We start from the raw sequence: 20,955 nt of genomic DNA, 5'->3' as shown, positions 1-20,955 counted from the left end.
ACTGCAGTCGGGGTATAATGTATGAGAAGATCCTTGAGTTCCACCCAGTCTTCAGTCAACATACGTTACTAATAAGCTCCTCAGCTTCTTCATTGTACATGAAAATTCGAGAAGCATTTATTCAAATTCAAGTGTAACTGACTATGTGTGAGCACCAAAAATCTGAGATTCCACCCCCCACCATTTCTTTAATTCTATATATCCTTCCACCCATTGATTCTGAACTGCAGATTTCCCACTAAACAGCTTATTTTAATTGCCTATTAAAATAATCTCCTTCCAACGATAGGTTGTTTGTTCTTGGAACAGAAACACTACTGTGAAATAATTCACCTTCTGAAACGCTGTTAGGTGAAGGCTCACAGCATACTGCTCCAGAGTCCGGAGTAAATAGTAAAATACCAGAGGAGAGCAATGTATGCAGATGTCTAACCACTGCACACACCCAAATAATATTAAAAGTAATCCTTCTTACTTTGTAAGATTTATTTTTGCTACTTAGTTATATGTGCACATGTGTGTCTATGTGAATGTGTGTGTGTGGGTATAGATGCCCCAGGAGCCCACAGATCCCAGAGGAACTGAAATTCCTGGTAGTTGTAAGCCACCTGAAGAGGGTATTAGGAACCAAACTCAGGTTCTCTGCAAGAGCAGTACAAGTTCTTAACCTCCAGCACCCACATCTTGGGACTTAATGTACCTTAAGCTTTGTCATCAAGCTTCTTCTCAACCCTTTAATATTTTTTTAAAAGAAGGGATTGCCTCCCCTTTTTAGGATTTATTTATTTATTTATTTATTTATTAGACAGTTGTCTGCCTGCATGTATACCTGCACACCAGAAGAAGACACCAGATCTCATTATAGATGGTTGTGAGCCACCATGTGGTTGCTGGGAATTGAACTCAGGACCTCTGGAAGAGCAGCTAGTGCTCTTAACCTCTGAACCATCTCTCCTGCCCACCCTTTAACATTTTAAAAAATGTAGCCACAATACTGTTTTAGAAAATAATTATGAACACGTACTGTGAAGTGACAGCATTCCCAGGGAGCTCTGAATGATTGATTGGCAGATTGCAGTGGCCTGCCATGGGGTTGCATTGGACCACGGCAATGGCATAACTCTTGGGGAGGAACGACTAGTGTGTCTAGGTTCTTTGTTAAGTCTGCATGGCTCACAGCTCCCAAAAAAGCAACGAGATGTGATCATGCGCATTCAAATGGTGTGCTTTTTCTGTCATTTCAAAGTCAAGATGGAAAACTAGAAAACTGCTAACTGGGGTCCCAAGCATTTCAGTTGAGTCATCTCTCTCATTAACGCCAGTTATTTGTATTACAAAGTGAGCATGGCTCTACCATGCTGTGACCTGCTCATACTCACTGTTATATCACCAGAAAGAAGGAAACCTCAACTGAAGAACTGCCACCATCAGACTGATCGATGGACATGTCTTTGAGGAATTCCCTTGATGAGCCCTTGTCTGGGAAGGGTCCACCTGTGGGCTGGTGGTCCTGAATTGTATAACAATGCAAACTGAGCAAGCCATAGGGAGCAGGCCAGTAAGCAGCACTCCTCCATTGGTTTCTGCTTTGAGCTCCTGCCTTAAGTCCCTGCTGTAGCTTCCCTTGGTGATAGACTAAAACTTGTCAGCTGAAACAATCCTTTCCTCCCCCAGATGGCCTTTGCTCAGCATGTTTTATCATAGCAACAGAAAACAAACCAGGACACAGGATCACTGTTCTTGCTCAGTCCTGGGGACTGAACCTCCAGCCTTGCACACTCTAGGGCAGCATTCCAGTTACATCCTCAGCCTCTTCTTACCTTGCTCCTACTCTACCCTAAAACAGAGTCTTACTAAGTTACCCACGCCTGGTCTTGAACTCACTGTGTAGTCCAGGCCAATCCTGAAATTTGGGTCTTCCTGACACTGTCTCTCAAAAAGCTGGGATTCCAAGCCTGCATGCACCACCAGGCCCAACTTAAAGCTGGTAAATTCTGGATTTGGATCATGAGATGGGAGAGGGGGTGGCTGAGCTACATTAATGCACAGGTTACATCTGGGGCTACTGAGGCACGGTGAAATTGGGCCAGTAACTGTCCAGGTTTCTTGGCTGGTGCCAAGTATGTAAGATGGCAAACGGAAAGAAAACACAAGACAGATGCGTAGCCTGCCCACGGCACACACAAAGGCCAAGAAAGAAAAGCCAAAAGGGGAAGAAAGGCTGCAGCCTGCGACCATCCCAGTGCTCACCTTCTGCTTTTGCTAATCAGAGTGTGTGTCACATTTCCTGGGCCCGCTGAAGTCATTAGCCTTGCAGGAAGGCTGCAAATGCTACCGGTTTGAAAGGAGAAGCAGTGTAAAAGACACAGGGTGGGCGGTCAGAAAAACTGAGGGTCATTTTTCCATAGACAGGCTGTCTGTCACTGACACTTCAACAAAGCTTTCAAGATCATTGCAAAGAAAGGGGGGAGTGAACTGTAAGGGCTTTCACACCATAACCACCAAAGTCTCTCCTTCCTACCCCCTCTCTGATAGGAAACCTGGATTCTGTGTCTTCCGAAACATAGAAAATTCTAGAAAGACGGTTCAGCCTGTCCCATCTTAGAAATCTGACTGCTCTAAACCAAGAAACACCTAAGTCTCTGGGGGATTGGATCCAGGGACTTGCAGATGCTAGGAAGTGCTCTCTCTATCCCAGAGCTAGAGCCGCAGGGGCCACAGGGTCTCGGAAGAGTTTTTGTTACTTTCCTGCGCAAATGACCAATGTTCAAATAGAAATATTTCGCCTGGGTCTAGAACGCGGCTCTATAATTCCCCTTGAGCTCACCTGTCTTTGCCATGAGCCCTTACCTTCAGAAATGACTTTCCTCACGGCTGCCAGGTATGTCTCTGGCTCATCATCACAGGTGAGCTCCTGCCAGTGCTCCCATTCGGGAAAGAGGGCCTGAAAGTTCTCATCTCTGGACTGCACCCCACACAGCAGCCGCACCACACGCTGTGGCGGGTGAAAGGCACGCTGCAGCATTGGCAGCAGTCCTGGCCGGTAGAAGCATTCCACCAGCCCCGCAGATAGTAGCACCAGCATGCACCGAGCTTTCCGGAAGACCCGCAGGTCCTCGGCAGAGAAGGAAGCATCCGGGCCCAGTCGGTATGTCTGCATCTTCTGGCTGCGAACCTGCCGGCACGACACGAAAAGGTCCTGTAGGTACTGGCACCATTCCTCCGCATCTGGGCTGTAGAAGATGAGGATGTCGCATCCTCGGCCCCACCCTGCAAGGAGACACAGAAGCTCGTCAATGCCTGCTCCTTCTGGAGATAAACCATCCAACGGGGCCTGGCGTACTACAACCTCCCAGGTTTACCTGTAGCAACTGTCTAGCCCTTTTCCCTACTTACAGCCCACCAATGTGCCAGATACACCACACTCCTCACCCAAACACATGACACTAATCTAGATGCTACTAGCTGTTGCTTCAGGCACGCTGCATGGCCCTGCCTCCCACAGCCGGTCTGCGCTAGCTTAATAAAAGCAGGCACGTATACAAAGCCCGTGCCGTGGTTCAAGTCTTCTTCCATACTCACTGCCTGCCTGGTAATTCACTTCATCTCACAGCATCCTTGGGTCACAGGTACCACTACGAGCCCACTCTAAAGGCAAAATAAAGGTCAATGTGGCACACTATATTACTTTGCCAGGGATCACAGTGGTAGCCAGTAGCCGAACTGTTTGATTTGACCCGGAAACATGGTTCTGTTTCAGATACAGTGCTAGGGAACATAGGAGTGGGATCAGACCGCAAGGATTACAGTTCTGGCTCTGCCAACTAGCCGCACAACCCTAGGTTTACCCATCTGAGAGTAGAAACAGCACGGCAGTTTGCATGTGCATTTCAGGTCAAGTTCTCAGCACAGAGCCAGAAATAAAAAAGGACCCCTGGAGCATCGGGAACTGGTGTCAGAGCCTCGCATTTCCAGTGCTTCAGTGTAAGTGGAAATGCGGCGAATCGATGCTTTGACCCTCACCACAGTAGCCGTTCCCTCCCCACAGAGGGCCTGTGACGTGAGCTTTTCTTCTCCCTCTCACAAAGCGCAGATGTCAGAAGCTAACAGGCAAACAGGGCGGGGTGAAGTCACCTGGTCCTCACCCATCATTTACAGGTGGAAGAAACACTTGGTATGAGAAGATGAAGGGTCTTTTTTTTGTTTGTTTGTTTGTTTGTTTGTTTTTCGAGACAGGGTTTCTCTGTGGCTTTGGAGGCTGTCCTGGAACTCGCTTGGTAGTCAAGGCTGGTCTCAAACTCACAGAGATCCGCCTGCCTCTGCCTCCCGAGTGCTGGGATTAAAGGCATGTGCCACCAACGCCCAGCGAAGATGAAGGGTCTTAACGAATTCACAACCAATAAGTTAAGAGTACGGCCAGGACCAGTTCAACCCTTTGCCCCAGCCCCTACTTTCTCCTATCAGGAAATATCCCAGACTCTTATAAAAAAAAAGTCATGTCACATCTTCCAATGATCAAAGTTCAAAGAGGATAGGCTTTTTTTTAGTTGCAGTTTTTCCCTTTTTTGAATTTTTTTAATTTAATTTAAATTAGAAACAAGTTTGTTTCACTTGTCAATCCCAGCTCCCTCTCCCTCCCCTCCTCTCCCACGCCCTTCAACCCTCCCCCAACCCCTCCTCCAATCCCCACTCCACTCTCCCAGGAGGGTGAGGCCCTTCATGGGGGTCTCGAAAGTCTGTCATATGATCTGGGGCAGGGCCTAGTGTCCGAAGGTAGGCTCTGAACATTACTGTGACCTCTGTCCCTTGTGTCCGAAGGTAGGCTCTGAACATTACTGTGACCACTGTCCCTTGTGTCCAAAGGTAGGCTCTGAACATTACTGTGACCTCTGTCCCTTGCCTTCACCTTACCATGGCTCCGACATCCTATTCTGGAAGTGTCTTGGAATAGATGAGCACAAAGTATGGGCACCCTACAATGAAGCAGGAGTCCATCTTCCCCCAGGAGAAGCACAGTGGACTGTGAAACAGTAAGCTAAGGGTTTTACAGTTAGATGTCAGCCCCGGGGTGTTGAGACGTCTCAGGATGTAAAGCTGCTTTTGGACAGCTTGGTCACATGAGTGCAATCTGCAGAAGGTGGAAGGATAGAATCAATGTCACGCTGGGCGGTGGTGGTGCATGCCTTTAAACCCAGCACTAGGGAGGCAGAGGCAGGCAGATCTCTGTGAGGTTGAGGCCAACCTGATCTACAGAGCGAGTTCCAGGACAGCTTCCAAAACAATACAGAGAAACCCTGTCTCGAAAAACCAAAATAAAAAAAATCAATGTCACAAAGTTGTCCTCTGACCTCCACATGCATACCACGGTATACATGTACATACAACACATATGCACACACAATAAAAATAAAGAAATGGCATCTCCGGTTCATATATCACTGAGCGGTTCCAGGTAAGGTCAGAGGCAGGGTTAAAATAAGTCCTTGGGGCCCTAAGCTCTACAAAGACCATAGGAAAAATCCTTTTTTTTTTTTTTCTGGCCGTATCCCTGGGAAGGTAGCTTGAACTCCAGACCCTCCCAGCTCCACCTCCCAAGTGTCAGCATTTAGAGGTATGTGCCACCACGCCAAGTCCATGGCGATGTGTTCAGAAAGGTTACCAAGTGAACAAAGGCGTAAAGGAGAAGTCGTCTTGGACATAAGGAGCATCATTAAGAAAGTAAGGCCAGAGGCTGGAGAGACGGCTGTGTGATTAAGCGCACTTGTTCTTCCAGAGGATGAAGGGTTAAATCCCAGCACCCATGTCAGGCAGCTCACAACTACCTTCTCTGGCCCAGAGACGCAGACATGCACACATATAAAAATAATTTTAAAAAAATTAAAAATAAATGAAAAATTTTTAATGAAGAAGGAGAGGGGAGCTGGAGAGACGGCTCAGCAGTTAAGAACATTGGCTGCTCTTCCTGAGGACTTGGGTTCAATTCCCAGCAACCACATGACAACTTAAAGTAACTCCAGCTCCAGAGGGTTCGACACCCACACACAGACATACATGCAGGCAAAACATCAATCAATTCTCATAAAATAAAAACAAATAGATGATTTTATAAAGGAAGAAGAAAGTGAGACTAGTAATCCTAGCCCATGACAGGTGGAAGCAGGAGGATGAAAAGTTCCTGATGAGGCCAGCTAGTCGTCTTAGCAGGCAGAGGCGCTTGTACCAAGCCCGATCACCTGAGCTCAGTCCCCCAAAGCTCACATGGTAGAAGGAAAGAACCAACTCCCACAGATTATCCTCTGACTTCTACAGCCTCGAAGTCGAAAACCGCCTTTGGCGGCCACATATAGAGTTCAATGCCAGCCTGAATTACATGAGACCCTTTTAAAAAGGTGACAACGCACAGCCTTAAGACAGGTGGCCTTAGAAGACAAGGTGGTCTGAAGACTATGTGTCTGTGAGTGACGACTCCAATTCTATGAGAAAGACTCTCCGGCCAGCACTGGTGTCACTGAGGAAATGATTACACACAGGACCCTGGAGAGTCCTCTATAGCTTTGGCTTCTTTGTCTCAGTTTCAGTTCCTTAAATACCAATTCATCAGGAACGCTTGAGCTGTAATTAATCTTTCCTTCCCAGGCATTGACCTTCTAAGCCCTAGGCGTACTCCCTCGCTTGACCTTCAAGACAAGTCCAGGAGCACAGGATTTCAACAGCCTCACTTGTAAGGCAACAATAAAACTCACTGGTGATGAGGGCCTGACAAAGAGTGAACCGTGAGGGCCACACCAGGTGCTGACTGAAGAGCCCCACACTCTGAACTTCTAAGGTGCACCCTATTTTAAAGATCAAAGAAACATAAAATATAACTTAGAAAATATAATTAAAACACATATAGTGTCATTGGTTTCAAATAATATTTTCTTTTTTTGGCTTTTTCCAGACAGGGTTTTTCTGTGTTGCTTTGGAGGCTGTCCTGGAACTCACTCTGTAGACCAGGCTGGCCTCGAACTCACAGAGATCCACCTGCCTCTGCTTCCCGAGTGCTGGGATTAAAGACGTGTGCCACCAATGTCCAGATGAAATAATATTTTCTAATAACAAAAGAACCAGGGATTCTTAGAGTAATGTCTGGCTCTCCCAATGATTCTAGGAATATATATTTCAGTGTGCAACGAGCACAAAGCATTTGTATGGCAATAATTAAGGACGCGCTCAAGCAAAAGTAATATGATGGGTGTATGTGAAAGGAAATGAGAGCCAGCTGAAGGAGCTTCCACAGTCCAAGCAGGAGCAGTGTGGGAATGAAAACAGATGATACAACAAGGCATTGCAAGCCAGAGCTTAAAATAAGGGCCCATTAGTCCATACCTAGTGGCAGAATTAGGTGACTGGGTAAATAAACTAGGGAGAGGGTGGGAAGTAGCTCAGTAGTATAATACAAAGTCTAACTTCAATCTCCAGCACCAATACAGTAAGATAATAGTAATTTTAAACCTAGGGAAGCCAGGCAGTGGCATCACATGTCTCTAATTCCAGTACTCGGGAGGCAGAGGCAGGCAGATCTCTGTGAGTTTGAGGCCAGCCTGGTCTACAGAGCCAGTTCCAGGACAGCCAGGGCTAAACAGAGAAATCCTGTCTTAAACAAACAAACAAAAACCCTGAAAGAAAATGCAAATTTCTTATGCATACAAATTCCAGATAATTTCTTTAGATAACCCTACCCTAAAGGAAACACAACACATCTCTTGCTAAATGTGGGCTGTGCCTAGTGGTTTCTTTCCAAAGAGCCCAATATAGAAAGACAGAGAGTCACATCACAATGAATAAATTCAGCAAATACTGTCTCTACCCAATGATCAAGATTGCTATCGACAACCAGGAGTTGGGTTAATACTCTGTGCTCTTAAAACTAAGAATGGACTTCATAACTGTGGTCTACCCCAAAAATCTATCATCCCAGTTAATGGTGAGAAACACATCAGACAAACCCAGCTATGGGGCACTCCACCAAACCGCTAACTAGTGCTTCTCACGCCTTTCAAAGTGAGATATGAGGTTGGGAGGAGAAAGCCAGGGGTCCAGGATGAGTTTTGGGGGTGTTTGCACACTTGAAATTCTCAAATAATCGATAAAAATACTACATTTTTAAAAGACTGTCACAGATTTCGAAAGCAGGTTCAGCAATTAAGGGCCCTTGTTGCTCTTGCAGAGGAGTGGGATTCACTGCCCAGCATCTACCTGATGACTCACACCTTCTGTAATTCCAGGAAGTTCAGGAAAACCAATGCCCTCTTCTGACCTCCTCAGGCATCAGGTGTGTATGTGGTGCACATACATACACACAGGCAAAGCACGGATACACATAAACTCAGTCTTTAAAAAAGGATTGTCAAGGGTGAGGAAAACATGGTAAAATCCCAGCTGAGAGGCACCTAAAGAGACATCACTGGTAAATGAAATGTGGTACCTTGGATGGAAACCTGGGACATTGTGTACAAACTAAGGAGACTTGAATAAGCATAGACTGAAATGGAACTGACCTCCAAGAACATGGGAAGCTGAGGCAGAGGAAGCAAGAGTTATAGAGTCAAACCTGGGACATATAGTGAGTTCCAAGCTAGCCTGAGCTATATGATTATACCCTGTCTTAAAAGGCACCCTCCAAAAATAATAATTATCAATACTAGTTCACTTATTTCAGTAAATTTATTACATTAATGTAAATTGCAATTAGAAGGACGGAATGGAATATGTGGGAACTTGCTGCAAGTTTTTTTCCATTTACCTGGAAATCTAATCTGTTCCAAAGTAAGTTTATTAAGAACACAACTGAATGTAGAAAACAGCCATTTAAAGTGGCTTGTTCCTAGGGCTCAAGGTTTGAACCCAATCCCCATTGAGCAAGAGTATTTGAGAAGGATCCCGGCAGTTGTGACTCATGCCTTTAATTCCAGCACTCAGAAGCCAGAGGCAGGCAAATCTCTGTGATTTTGAGGCCAACCTAGTCTACAGAGGGAGTTCTAGGATAGCCAGGACTATACAGGGAAACCTTGCCTCGAAAATACAAAACAAAACAAAAAGCCCTAGATCATCTGGGGGTTAGAGAGATTGCTCAGTGGTTAAGAGTACTGGCACCTCTTCCAGAGAACCTGGGTTCAATTTCCAGCTCCCACATGACAGCTCACAACTATCTGAAACTCCAGTTCCAGGAGATCCAACACCCTCACATAGACATACATGCAGGCAAAACACCAACGCACATAAAATAAAAATAAATAAATTGAGAGTATTTGAGCAGAAAGCAGTTAGTGTCTCAGTCAAGTTAATATCACAACCTCTGTGAGTGACTGTGTGTGTGTGTGTGCAGCGTGACTCTGATCAGTATCAGTGTGTGTACAATATCACAACCAGTGTAAATAATTGCAATTCAATTCACCATCCTTCTGAATACTTCAGGGCTGCTGAAACCAGAAGCTGGGGAAGCTGTAAAAAGTCCAATGTGGAAGTTGAAGTTCCTCCCTGAAGGACTGTCTGCTTTGTCATCGGTTCTCTCTGTGTGGGGGAATGCCCCTTTCTCCTGCAGGAATTCCCTTCCTTTATCTCCAAGTCATTGCTCCCTGTTCTAAATCACTTCTTTTTCCTATTCAATAAGAGAAACAGTGCATGGGCCCACAAAGAGCCCATAAGGGCTTTGTTCTTACGGAACCTCAAAGAACAGGTTTGGCTATAGGAGAGGGGAATGAACTGGAGACAGGAAGGGGCTGGCTGACCACAGTGGGGAGTCACCGTAAGAGAGGTGACACTGAGTCATTTAGCAGCATCTGAGAAAAGAACAGAGAGGAAGTGTCTGAAGGTGCCCCTGGAACCCTGTTCATTTGATCTGGAGCCTATGTTTGAGCCATCATTCATTCATTCATTGTCATATGTGTCTGTGCACGCTGTGTGCATTCGTGAAACCACTGCATATATGTGGAGGTCCAGGGACAACTTGCAGGATTCAGTTCTCCCTCTTCCCAGGGACTCCCATGTGGGTCCCAGGGGACCAACTCAAGTCATCAGGCTTGGTGACAAGCACCGTTACTAGCTGAGCCACGGTGCTGGCCCTGTGATCCTATAAGTCCAGGAATGGCAGGAGGGTCCAGAGATGAACCTGGAAAGAAGGGGCAGGACAAAGTCTGAGAGCTCTCCTCAGGCTCTTGGGGGGCCAAGGCCTGGAAGTGGGGACTCTAATCTTCACCAGCTGCAGACTTGGTGCCTTCGGGGAAGTCCCAGTTTCTTTTCTCTCTCTGGTAAATAAGGGAAATATTCCAGCACATGCTGGTGGCATTTCACCTAATTACTCAAGGTTCCTTCAAGGCCAAGGAGCCAAGATTCTCCACGATTTCAAGCAAATGAGTGTACTCATCTTTCGGGAAACAAGACTGACATTCACCCCGCAGTGATGGGGAATTTGAGAAGACCAAAAGATGAGGCTACAGCTGAGTGGACCTTGAACACATGCAGTGTGAAGGAAGTCAGTCACTAAACCACAGTCTGCACGATTCATGCTCCAGGACAGGGCAATCCAGGCTAAGGCAGATCAGTGCGCTGGAAAGTGGGCAAAAAGAAGGTGGTGACAGTCCTCTCAGAGTCACTTATTTGTGAGGACACTAAAAACCACTGGCTGCACTCTTTCAGGCATGTCCAATCAGTAGCCCATGAGCTGAATGTGTCCCAGGATAGCTATGACTGTGACTCAACTCTTCTGGAGATGATGTCATATCACAAAGTCAAAGGGTTAGACACATAGCATTTTGTGTGAACATATTATAACACTATTTTAAAAATAAGTACACCATACAGGAGGGTGGCCTGGATGATTCTCCAGCCTATGGCATGATAGTGGAGAGCTTTCCCCCACTGTGACCTGCCCTCAGGAGCACTTGTAGCTATAGCCGTAGGGAGCCCAGAGGGACTCAGTCTCGCTCACACTGCCTGACATAGTGTCTCACCACATGGTGCGTCAGGTTTGGTTGCTGGGCTAGAGTCCTCATCTGAATCTCAGTCCATCATTAGCTTAGCCCCTGCAGCTCACCCCTTGGAGCCAGCCTTCTAGACACAAGCTAGCAGAAACAGGTTGCTTGGCCTCCTTTGCTCAAGGGCTTCCTTCCCACTTTGAAAGGAGGCAGGAGCTTGGCCAGTTTATTTTCTCCTCTGGCCAACCCCTCCTTCCACCCAGCCATGATAGCCATTCCCTGCATCCTGAACACAAGGTTCAGACCTCTTTCCTGGAGCCCTGTCCTGCCCAGGGCCCTCTATCTCCCCTCCTTTGGGTCTTGACTAATTTCCCTTGTTCTGAGACTTCTTCACCTAGCCATTCCATTTAAAATTCTAACCCAAGTCCCCTCACTCCTGTCTATTTTCCCATCCCATCTACCATGCCAAGTGTTTTCTTTATTAAATCAGTTGTCGCCTTCCCTGTCCTCACAGCTACATGACTTTTATCTTTTTGTTTCCTGAACAGGACCTGGAAGCAGCAAGCATGTGATCAATGTCTGCCTGGTGAATGAAGTCCTCTATGGAAGCCTTACCTACATCACTGGTTCTTCTAACCCATAGAGCCTTGCTAGGTAGCCACAGGCAGAGACGAACCACCCTCCCACCCCCTTCAATAATGGACTTGTACTGTCAGAGCCCTTTGTGGCCTGGCTCCTAAGCACCATGGCCTCAGGCTAGACCTTAGCAGATCTGGAGAAGGTTGGTTCTTTAGTCTAGCATCTGCTCCCTTCCTTTCCAAGTGCTGACTTTCCCCAGGCCACCGCAGTTCTTTCTTCCTGTTTCCATGCATTGTTTCTCTAAAAACATCAGATGAGGGCTGAGTAAACACAAGTAAACCAAACCGAAAACATGGCAACTCTCTCTTCTCATCTAGCAATCCCCTATTCAAGACCGTAACATGTCTTAGGTACACTGAGATGTACAGGCAGGGCTCCTCAACTATCTTTCATCATTATCATTATGTGGTTTGTCCTAGACCTCAGCGAGCTGAGCACTTGCCAAGTGTACACGCCCATGATCCAGAAACCCAAAACCAGCCAGAGGAAACGCTATCACTTTCTGATAGGTAGATTTGCCCACCAATTTCCAATTCTCCTTGGACCTGAACTTCCACAGAGAACACAGTGAGAGTAGTACTACCGAAGCAGCGGACTCGGGTTTCAGCAAAATTCCAGAGAAAAGACATAAATGCGGTGGAGGAAAGGGGCTTCCGAAGCTGACCCAGGACATCTGATCTCCCAAGACCACCTAGGACTGCCTGAGCGCCCTCTATTGGTGGGATAAGACCCTAAGAGAAGCATTTGGCCTCTTAGAGAAGCCGACTCTCCACCTCCTTTCAACTGTATCAATACTCCAAAAGTTACAGCGCCGAAAGAGATCTTAGGGCTACTTGGGCAGAACTAGAGAAAGGGAGACTTCGAAACTGGGACGGGGCAAGCCTCAGGAAGGAGCTGGAGAGAATCGCGCGCAGGCCGGCTAGGCGAAACGAGACAAAGTTGGGAGAGGAAGTTTGTGACAGAGCCTGAGAAAAGACCAGAAAGAATACCAGATTCCAGTACTAACGACTAAAGAAGTCAGAGAAAAAAGTCCCTCAGGCTGTGCGGGTGGCGCCAGAGAGACTCAGGGACCAGCGGCGGGGGCGCGAGCCGGGAGCCGAGGAGCACCGTGCCTGCTACCCACCTGAGGCTGCCATGCCGTCGCGGGAGCAGCTCGCATCCCCGGCCAGCCTGGAGCACGATACCCGGTGCCCGCAGCCGCAGTGGGCGATGTCGCTGGCACGGGACGGGAGTGGAACCCAGCTGCGATCAGGGCAGCGGCGACTCTGGCGCTTCCTCCTGCGGGGCAGCGGGGACTCACACGGGGGCGTGTCCATAGGGTCCGCCCCGCCTGCGGGGCTCCGCTGGGCACCTGCACGCGCGGCGGTTGGGGAAGGGAAGTGAGAAGCCCACAGGACCAGCCACCAGCTCCCGGCGCTGACCCCTGCTCGTGCCACGTGTGTCCCGTGCTTCAGGAAAGCAGGCAGCAACCTCGGTGGCTACCAAAGAGCAGCCTGAGACTGGTCTGGGGGAGTTGAAGTGGGGATACGTAGCACAGCTGTCCCAACCACCTTGTCCCCTGGGGCTTGTCCTTGAGACGCCGCCCCCCCTCAAGTAAAAGGAGGGTCTGCGGAAGGGGAAGGAGGAGCACCTGGCCCTTGGGGTCTTGGCGTTGCCCTTGGGTGCCCTCCTGTGACCCGTCTGCATTTTCTTGGATCTGGTCCTCTGAGGGCACATGGGTGTTAACTATCATCTTTGATAAATGGGTGTTATCACCGCCAAGGGCCTTCCCCGCACTATTGCTCCGCTACCATTAGCAGAGCTCTTTCTCTGGCTTCCTTCTGTCTCCCTCCACTTTAAAAAGAAAAACACGTTTTTATTTATTTATTTTGTGTGCTTGTGTGGGAGTATGCATGCACATGTTGCAGACCACATGGAGAGATCAGAAGACAACTTGCAGGAGTCTGTTCTCTCCTTCCATCGTGGAAACAAACTTTGGCTCTGAGCCAGGCGGTAGGCACCCTTACCCTTCGCCATCTCACCACCCCCTCCCTCTTCCACTTTCGAGGACCCCAAGTGAATGTATTCAGCTGCCTGGATCACCCAGGAAGCGCTGTCTAACAACTCTTTGATGGCAGCCTCAATATCATCTACAACTTCAGTTCTTTGTCCTATAATGTAGCAAATTCACAAATCCAGAGATTTGGGTTTGGGCACCTTTGGCCACAGTTACTCTGCCTAACACAGGTACACACAAGGATTGCTAACGCCAAAGTGAACATGCTGCCTGCCATTTTCCCTGTTTAGGATATCCTTGCCCTCCACCCCTATTCTGATGCACAGCGATAGCCGTTCCACACTATTGGAGTTCTTTGAAATTATAGAAGCATTTCTTTATTGTCAGAATGGCTTTAACTGATGCTTCCTTATTCACCTTTAAGTCCCTCGGAGTTGACCCAGTCTTTTTTGCTATAGTGTCTATCCTCTGGAGCCAATTCTGGCCAGAAAATATGCTCAGAAACTATTTATGGAATGTGTGCACGAATGCCTATGACCAGGAAATCCTTGCATCTGAGATCCAGGGACAGAGGGTACTTGTCTGACACTGAAAATTTGGGAATCCTAAGCCGAGAGGAAGGAAATATAAATTGCCAAAGTTAAGCCATGTGTTATAAAAGCTATCAGGGAGCAATGATAATGGGAGGGTTATAAGTTTAGAGATACTGAACTTGAAGTTCCTGTGCAATGGCCTGGGGAGTTCTGTCATGGCTGAGTGGGGGATGGGGTGCTTAGAGCCTTTCCAGGGATGCCATCCTTGGAGCTGAAGCTACAACTAGGGTTGTAATGCAACAGTCAGGTCTGAGTTCCCCTCCCCAGTCCATCGACTTGGTGGGCCTTCTAGATGGAAGATTCACCCCTCTCCCAATCATCATTCTGCTTATCAGAGATGCAAAACTGGACAGGATAGTTCTCCTAACCTGGTCCCTCCTATTGAATGGAGAAACATGAAGGGTTGCTTTAGAAATTAGCGATGCTCTTTCACCCGGGGAGTATCAGTCTCTGGGTTCCAGGGGTTGGCGCTGCTCTACGATGTTAGAAGTATGACAGCAGACTCCATGACCAAGACCTTGTCTGCTACTGACAGATGACCTCTAACAGCTGGAGGATATTTAGGTTAGAAGTTGTCTGGATCATTCCTGTTAGGAGGCAGGAAAGAGAGGGCCCTTACTTCCTAGAACCTGCAGCCAGAAAAGGGAGCATGTGAGGACACTGGAGATTGGCTTCAAATGCAGGCTAATTACAAATGACTATACCAGGGAGCAAAGATGGAATGGAACGGGAAACAGAGAAGGAAAGAAAGTCCTAGTCCTTGCTTTAAGATATTATTTTGAAATTGCAACCCTGGGACTGGCATTTTCGGGACATGAGGTGAAGGAGCATACTCTAGTGGACAATTTATTTTATTTTATTTATTTCATTTTGGTTTTTCAAGACAGGGTTTCTCTGTGGCTTTGGAGGCTGTCCGGGAACTAGCTCTTGTAGACCAGGCTGGTCTCAAACTCACAGAGATCCGCCTGCCTCTGCCTCAAGAGTGCTGGGATTGAAGGTGTGCGCCACCAACGCCCAGCTTCTAGTGGACAATCTTAACCCATCCTAATCCTCTCAACTTTCCTGTGACAATGGCACTGATAGTGTACTTCTACAGATCCAGAGGTTAATAACTTCTGCCTAAGGGCACACACCAGCAATTGCAAAGTTGTTTGAACCCAGCCACACCTGATCAAGTAAAAATGCATGGCAGGCTCTGCTATGGCCTGAAGATCTCCTTTTAAGTCACCAGAAGCCTCTGCTGGCATCACTTCCATGACAAGTGGAAATGGCAGAAGTTCTGTCACCTGTGGGCTCCCTCTGCTATGCCTGGATTGGCCAACTCTCTCAAGAAAGGAGTTAGGGGCCGGACGTTGGAGGCGCACGCCTTTAATCCCAGTACTCAGGAGGCAGAGGCAGGTGGATCTTTGAGGCCAGCTTGGTCTACAGAGTGAGTTCAGGACAGCCTCCAAAGCTACAGAGAAACCCTGATTTGAATCCCCACCAAAAAAAAAGGATTTAGGGATGGGAGCTCACCTAACAAGTATCTTTTTTTTTTTTTTCCGAGACAGGGTTTCTCTGCATTGTTTTGGAGGCTGTCCTGGAACTCACTTTGTAGACCAGGCTGGCCTGGAACTCACAGAGATCAGCCTGCCTCTGCCTCCCGAGTGGTGGAATTAAAGGCGGTGCACCACCAGTGCCCGGCAAGCAACCTATTTTTATCCCCACCTCCAGTGTCTAGCAGGGGACTCAGCACACAGCTGTACAAGTCATTTGCTTTGTAGCTAAAGGTGCTAATGTTACAGGCTGAGTGACCTGCCTTCATATGGAGAGCTTGGTCTGCACCTTGTTCCAGAGTCCCGGGACACTAGAGCCTGTATCAGGGTGGGGCGTATGAAGACAGGGTTAAAAGGAACTGGCAGATTGGGCCATGATGGTAGGGTTTCAAAGGAGGTGCCTCATTTTGACTGGTAATGGTGTTGGATCGATAGAGACGACAGCACCAAGCAGTTTCAACCTGACCCAGCAGGGCACCCTATCAAAACCCAGTGCAGGCAACTGGGGAATACTGTGACACTTCAAAAGCAAGCAGCTTGGCAAAAGACTGGAAGCTTTACCGTCTTGCAAGAATGTAGCCACCTTCTCTATCCACCACTGTGGCCCCTCTCTCTGAGTGTCATCTGCAACAGTAATGCTAGTTGCAGGCCTGGAACCCAAGTTCAGAGACACAAAATTCTAGGCATCTGCTCTTTGGCTTCAGGGAGATAATTTTCTGAACTACTGCAGTTTTGAACCCATTCTCTGCTCAAGAGCTGTTTGCCTTGCCCTGTGTTGTCGTTTAGAAGCCAGACAGCTGTCTTGTGGTAGTGCCACAATCTTCAACCAAAAGTGGCGTTAGGAACGTAAAGGAATGTCACAGATTGGTATCCACTCTCTCATTGGCTTCTTATTTCATTCTGTTGCTGTGGTAAGCACACACACACACACACTCACCAAAAGCAACTTGGGGAGAAAGGGTTAACTTACCTTACACTTCACAATTAATCACAAAGGGAAGTCAGAGCAGGAACCAAGGAGGAAAGCCGTTTAAGGGCTCCTTCTCTGACTGATGCTCAGCCAGCTTTCTTATACTCTGCAGACCCACTTGCCGGGAGATGGTGCTGCCCATTGTGCACTGGCAGCACCATCAATTAACAATCAAGAAAATCCCCACGTCTGTTCTCACTGGCCATTCTGAACAAGGCAGGTCTTCATTTGAGGTTCTCTCCTCACAGGTGATTCTAGGTTGCACCAAATTGTGGCAGTAAAAACTAACCAGCACACCTTGTTTCTTGGTGACAGAATCCCAGTTTTATTTGAGAGTAGCAATGTATCCTACTAAAAGATTCTGTTCTCCAGCATCTCCTGCAAATTAGCAGAGGCCAACAAGATAAGTGGACATCAGTCGGTGGGATCTGGGAAAGTTCTTTATAAGAAATTTAAATTAGATAGATTTTTTTCTTTTCTGCCAGTCTTTTATCTCCTGCGTGGGATGATTAAAAGTTGAATAGCCTTCTTGAATTATGAGGTGACCATGTGGATACACTAAGGATGATACAGCTAGAAGATGGCCAAGGGCGGTTTCCTTACCTGATGGTTAATTGTCAACTTGTTACAATTTAGAATCACTTGAGAACAAAACCTCAGTCAGAGGTCATCTAGCTCAAGTAGCTTATAGACAGGTCTATAGAGGATCTTCTTGATTCCATAAATGGATGCAGGAGGCCCTGCCCACTCTAGGCAGCACCTTTCTCTTAAGTAAGGGATCCTAGATGACTGTGTACATATGGAGAGAGTGCTAAATACAAGCATACGTGCATTCACTTATCTATGTTTTTCACTATGGGTGATATGCGACTAGCTACTTCAAGTTCCTGCCATCTTGGCTTCCCCACAATGGTGGACTGTAATCTAGAATTGTGAACTAAAATAAACCCATTCTGTCAGTAAGGTTTGTTTGTTTATTTATTTATTTATTTATTGGTCTGAGTCTTTTATCACCGCAACAGAAATAAAACTAGGACACCTACCAGTACCAGCCAGGTAGCTTCCCAACAAACCCCAGGCTTCTAACCTGTGACTTTTTTCCATAATAGATGTCTGTACATCTCTGTTATTTGAGCTGTGACTGTCTTTGTGTTCTGCTGTATGTCATCATCGTGTTGGGATGTGAATGGGAGCCAACACTTAGTGAGCACCAACTATCACAGGTGCATGTTCCTTCTCATGCTAGCTTGCTTGATGCTCGTAGCTTTATCTTCACAGAGAAACACACTGTGACTTGGTGATGTGAGATACTTTCCCAGTGACAATCGGCAGGTTGCAGGACTGCAAATCCCTCCCCAGGTCGTTCTGATCTGTGGGACAGTGACATATTGGACTCCCTCCAAAGAGTTCATTTAAAAGCACTTCCTGAAGCCATCAGGGTATTCTCAGATGGGGCCCTGCAAAGCTTCGGTCCTCTCAGTCATGTGCAGATGGTCACTGTACTCACGCATGAAGCGTTTCTTCCACACATTCAACTTCTGCCTTCAGGGGCACTGGAGCAGAAATTCTAGTCAGGCGTGACAAACACTAAGGAAGCCTCAGCCTCAGTCAGACAAAGCCTTAAGAGGCCACTGTTGGCCATGTGTGGAAACCAAGGCCAAGGCAGGCAAATAGCCTTTGTCATATCATACTTTATATTGGAAGCAGAACCAAGGCCAGCACTCTCCCCTGGTTCCTGTCTGGGACTTTTTTGCTGTATTATGATTTAGTAAAGTCACTGGAGATCAAAATGCAAAGCTAGCCACAGTCATAGAGGTAGGCAATGATAATACACATCTTTAATTCCACCAGCCACACTAGTTAGCTATATAATGTAACCCTGGGTACTGAGATTAAAGGTGTGTGTGCCACCACAGCCTATGGCTTGTGGCTGACTTTGCTTTCTGAATCCTCAGATAAGCTTTAATAAATCATAAATAATATATCCCCACATCCCTTTATCTTCATATCTACAGGGTTGGTTTCAGATATTGATAATTCTCTAATTCTCTCATTCTCCTTCCTTCCCTCCCTTTCTCCACTCCTCCCTCCCTCCCCAGAGATGTTTATCTGTTTTATTTATCTTTCAAAATCAGCTTCAAGTTTTGCCAATTTTTCTTTAGTGGTCTATCTCATTGACTTCTCCCTTCTTTATCAGTTCCTTCTTTAGCCTTTATTTTTCTAATGTCATTTGAGTACTTCTGTTAGTGATGGGTTATTTAAAGTAAGTTAATCTCCAAATATTAAAGATTTTTAAAAGAAAGATTATCACTATTGATTTCTGACGTCATTCCTTTACAGTCAGAAAGCAGACCATGCCTCTAACTGTTTCAAGTTTAGCAGTACCTACAGTCAAGTTTATGATGTCATTTGTGAATGAACATTTGAAAAGAATGCACAGGCTGCCTAGTAGACACAGAGACAGTGATGCGAGATCACCTCCAGGTATCAGAGGACAGCCATCCCACCCCCACCCCACAAACACTGCCAGAGCTTGAAGAGACCAAAATCTACTTAAAACATTAAACAGACGAATGTTTTGTGTGGGCTCAACCCCAAACTCATTCTTCACGATGAGAGGCAGCAGTGAAACTTTCTGCCTAGTTCCATCAGTGTTTACTTTGTTTTGTTTGGGGTTTTTTGTTTGTTTGTCGGTTTTTTTGCTGTTGCTATTGTTGTTGTTGGAGACAGGGTTTCTTTTTGTTACAGCTCTGACTGTCCTAGAACTCTCTTGTAGACCAGCGTGGCCTCAAACTCACCAAGATCAGCCTGCCTCTGCCTCCCAAGTTTGGGGACTAAAGTTTTTAATGTTCTCTCTTCCAACCCCCTTGGGGTGTGGACGGACTATGTTTATGCAGAATCTCCTGCCATCCTCTTGTGCTGGACTCATACTAAGATGACCTCTCTGTAGCCACTGAAGCCTTTGGCTCTCCAGTACAGGTAGATTGTGCCAGATCCGTCTAACCCTCAGCTGTTCCTCAAGCCTGGGGCTGGTCAAGCAGTTAACTTAAACTAAAGATACAAGTGGGTGTTAATGACACATGTCTTTAATCCCAGCACTCAGGAGGCAGAAGCAGGTGGATCTCTATGAGTTCAAGGCCCTCCTGGTCTACATAGTGAGTTCAAGGCTAGCCCAGGTTGCCTAGTGAGACCCTCCCCGTCTCAAAACACTAGCCACAAACTGTGTAGGAAAAACATTTACGGAAACCTACTGCATTGTACGCTAATTTTAAAATAAAATTTTTAAAGGAGTCTGAACCCAGGAATCCTGTGTGGGTGGACAGGTCTTCTCCCAGAAGATATAGGCTATTAAATGAAATTTTCAGTGCCCAGCACAAGATACCTCTCTACAAATTGGTTAAGGAGGACTCACATGCCCCCAGAACAACACAGGTTATTATCATTGCTCTTGGTTACCCAACTACATGGTAATACCTTATTTGTAAAGACACTACATATTTTGTAGGATGTAAAGAATTGACCAAGAAAGCGCCCCCTGCTGGCTAGTTTTCATAGTGCTGATAGGTGTTATACAGGCCACTGGAGGAGAAAAGCCATTATTACTTGGCGGTTAACCATGAATGCTATGGTACTGGCCTACCAGGGAAGATATGCCCACTGTCGCATCAGTGGCACAGAGGCTATAGAGTTAACCAACCATTTTTGGATTAGATTTGAGGTCTGCCTCACTGGAGGGAATTCATGTGTGTCAAAAGTCCATGGCACAGGAGGTCACAGGTTCTAGAAAGAAACCTGTTATTGTTGTCTTGCTAAATTAACATGCTGTCAAAACTGCCTTCTAAATATTTGTGCTTATACCCATAGATTATTGCTACTCTAAATCTGATTAGAGAAGCTTCCCTTTACATTGGTCATCAGTTAAAAAAGACTCATAATTGGTCAGAGTGCCGAGAACAAATGACTATTGAGTCAGCTGTAAATGGGGCTTTTATATCAACACCCCCACCAAGACTCGGGAGCCCTGCTGAAAAGGAGGCAGGAAGAATGATATAAGAGCTGGAGGATAGAGAGGAGGGCTGTGAAATGCTGTCTTTGGACATGATAGCTATAACTTATGTAACCATGGTTACCTACACAAGATCAGGCCAACAAGCTCAGCAAACATTCCAACAGGCAGCACTAATTGGATCATCAGTTACAGAGAGAGAAAGAGAGAGAGAGAGAGAGAGAGAGAGAGAGAGAGAGAGAGAGAGAGAGAGAGAGAGAG

General features: G+C 46.7%; 1 protein-coding gene across 1 annotated transcript in view; it reads right to left on the bottom strand.

Moving 5' to 3' along the window:
* The window catches only part of Pik3ap1 (phosphoinositide-3-kinase adaptor protein 1), a 122,124-nt gene extending 109,261 nt beyond the window's left edge, over positions 1–12,863 (bottom strand). The window contains exons 1-2 of the mRNA XM_005063603.4: positions 12,718–12,863; positions 2,851–3,270 (exon numbers count right to left, since the gene is read on the bottom strand). Coding sequence (XP_005063660.1) covers positions 2,851–3,270; positions 12,718–12,730 — 433 coding nt within the window. The 5' untranslated portion in view covers positions 12,731–12,863. The remainder of the gene's footprint in view (positions 1–2,850; positions 3,271–12,717) is intronic.
* Positions 12,864–20,955: the final 8,092 nt, after the last annotated feature.

The sequence above is a fragment of the Mesocricetus auratus genome, unplaced genomic scaffold (genome assembly GCF_017639785.1).
Source record: "Mesocricetus auratus isolate SY011 unplaced genomic scaffold, BCM_Maur_2.0 Super-Scaffold_4256, whole genome shotgun sequence".
Classification (NCBI taxonomy): Eukaryota; Metazoa; Chordata; class Mammalia; order Rodentia; family Cricetidae; genus Mesocricetus; species Mesocricetus auratus.
Note: the sequence above shows the minus strand (reverse complement) of the source record. Positions and strands in the feature narration are given on the sequence as shown.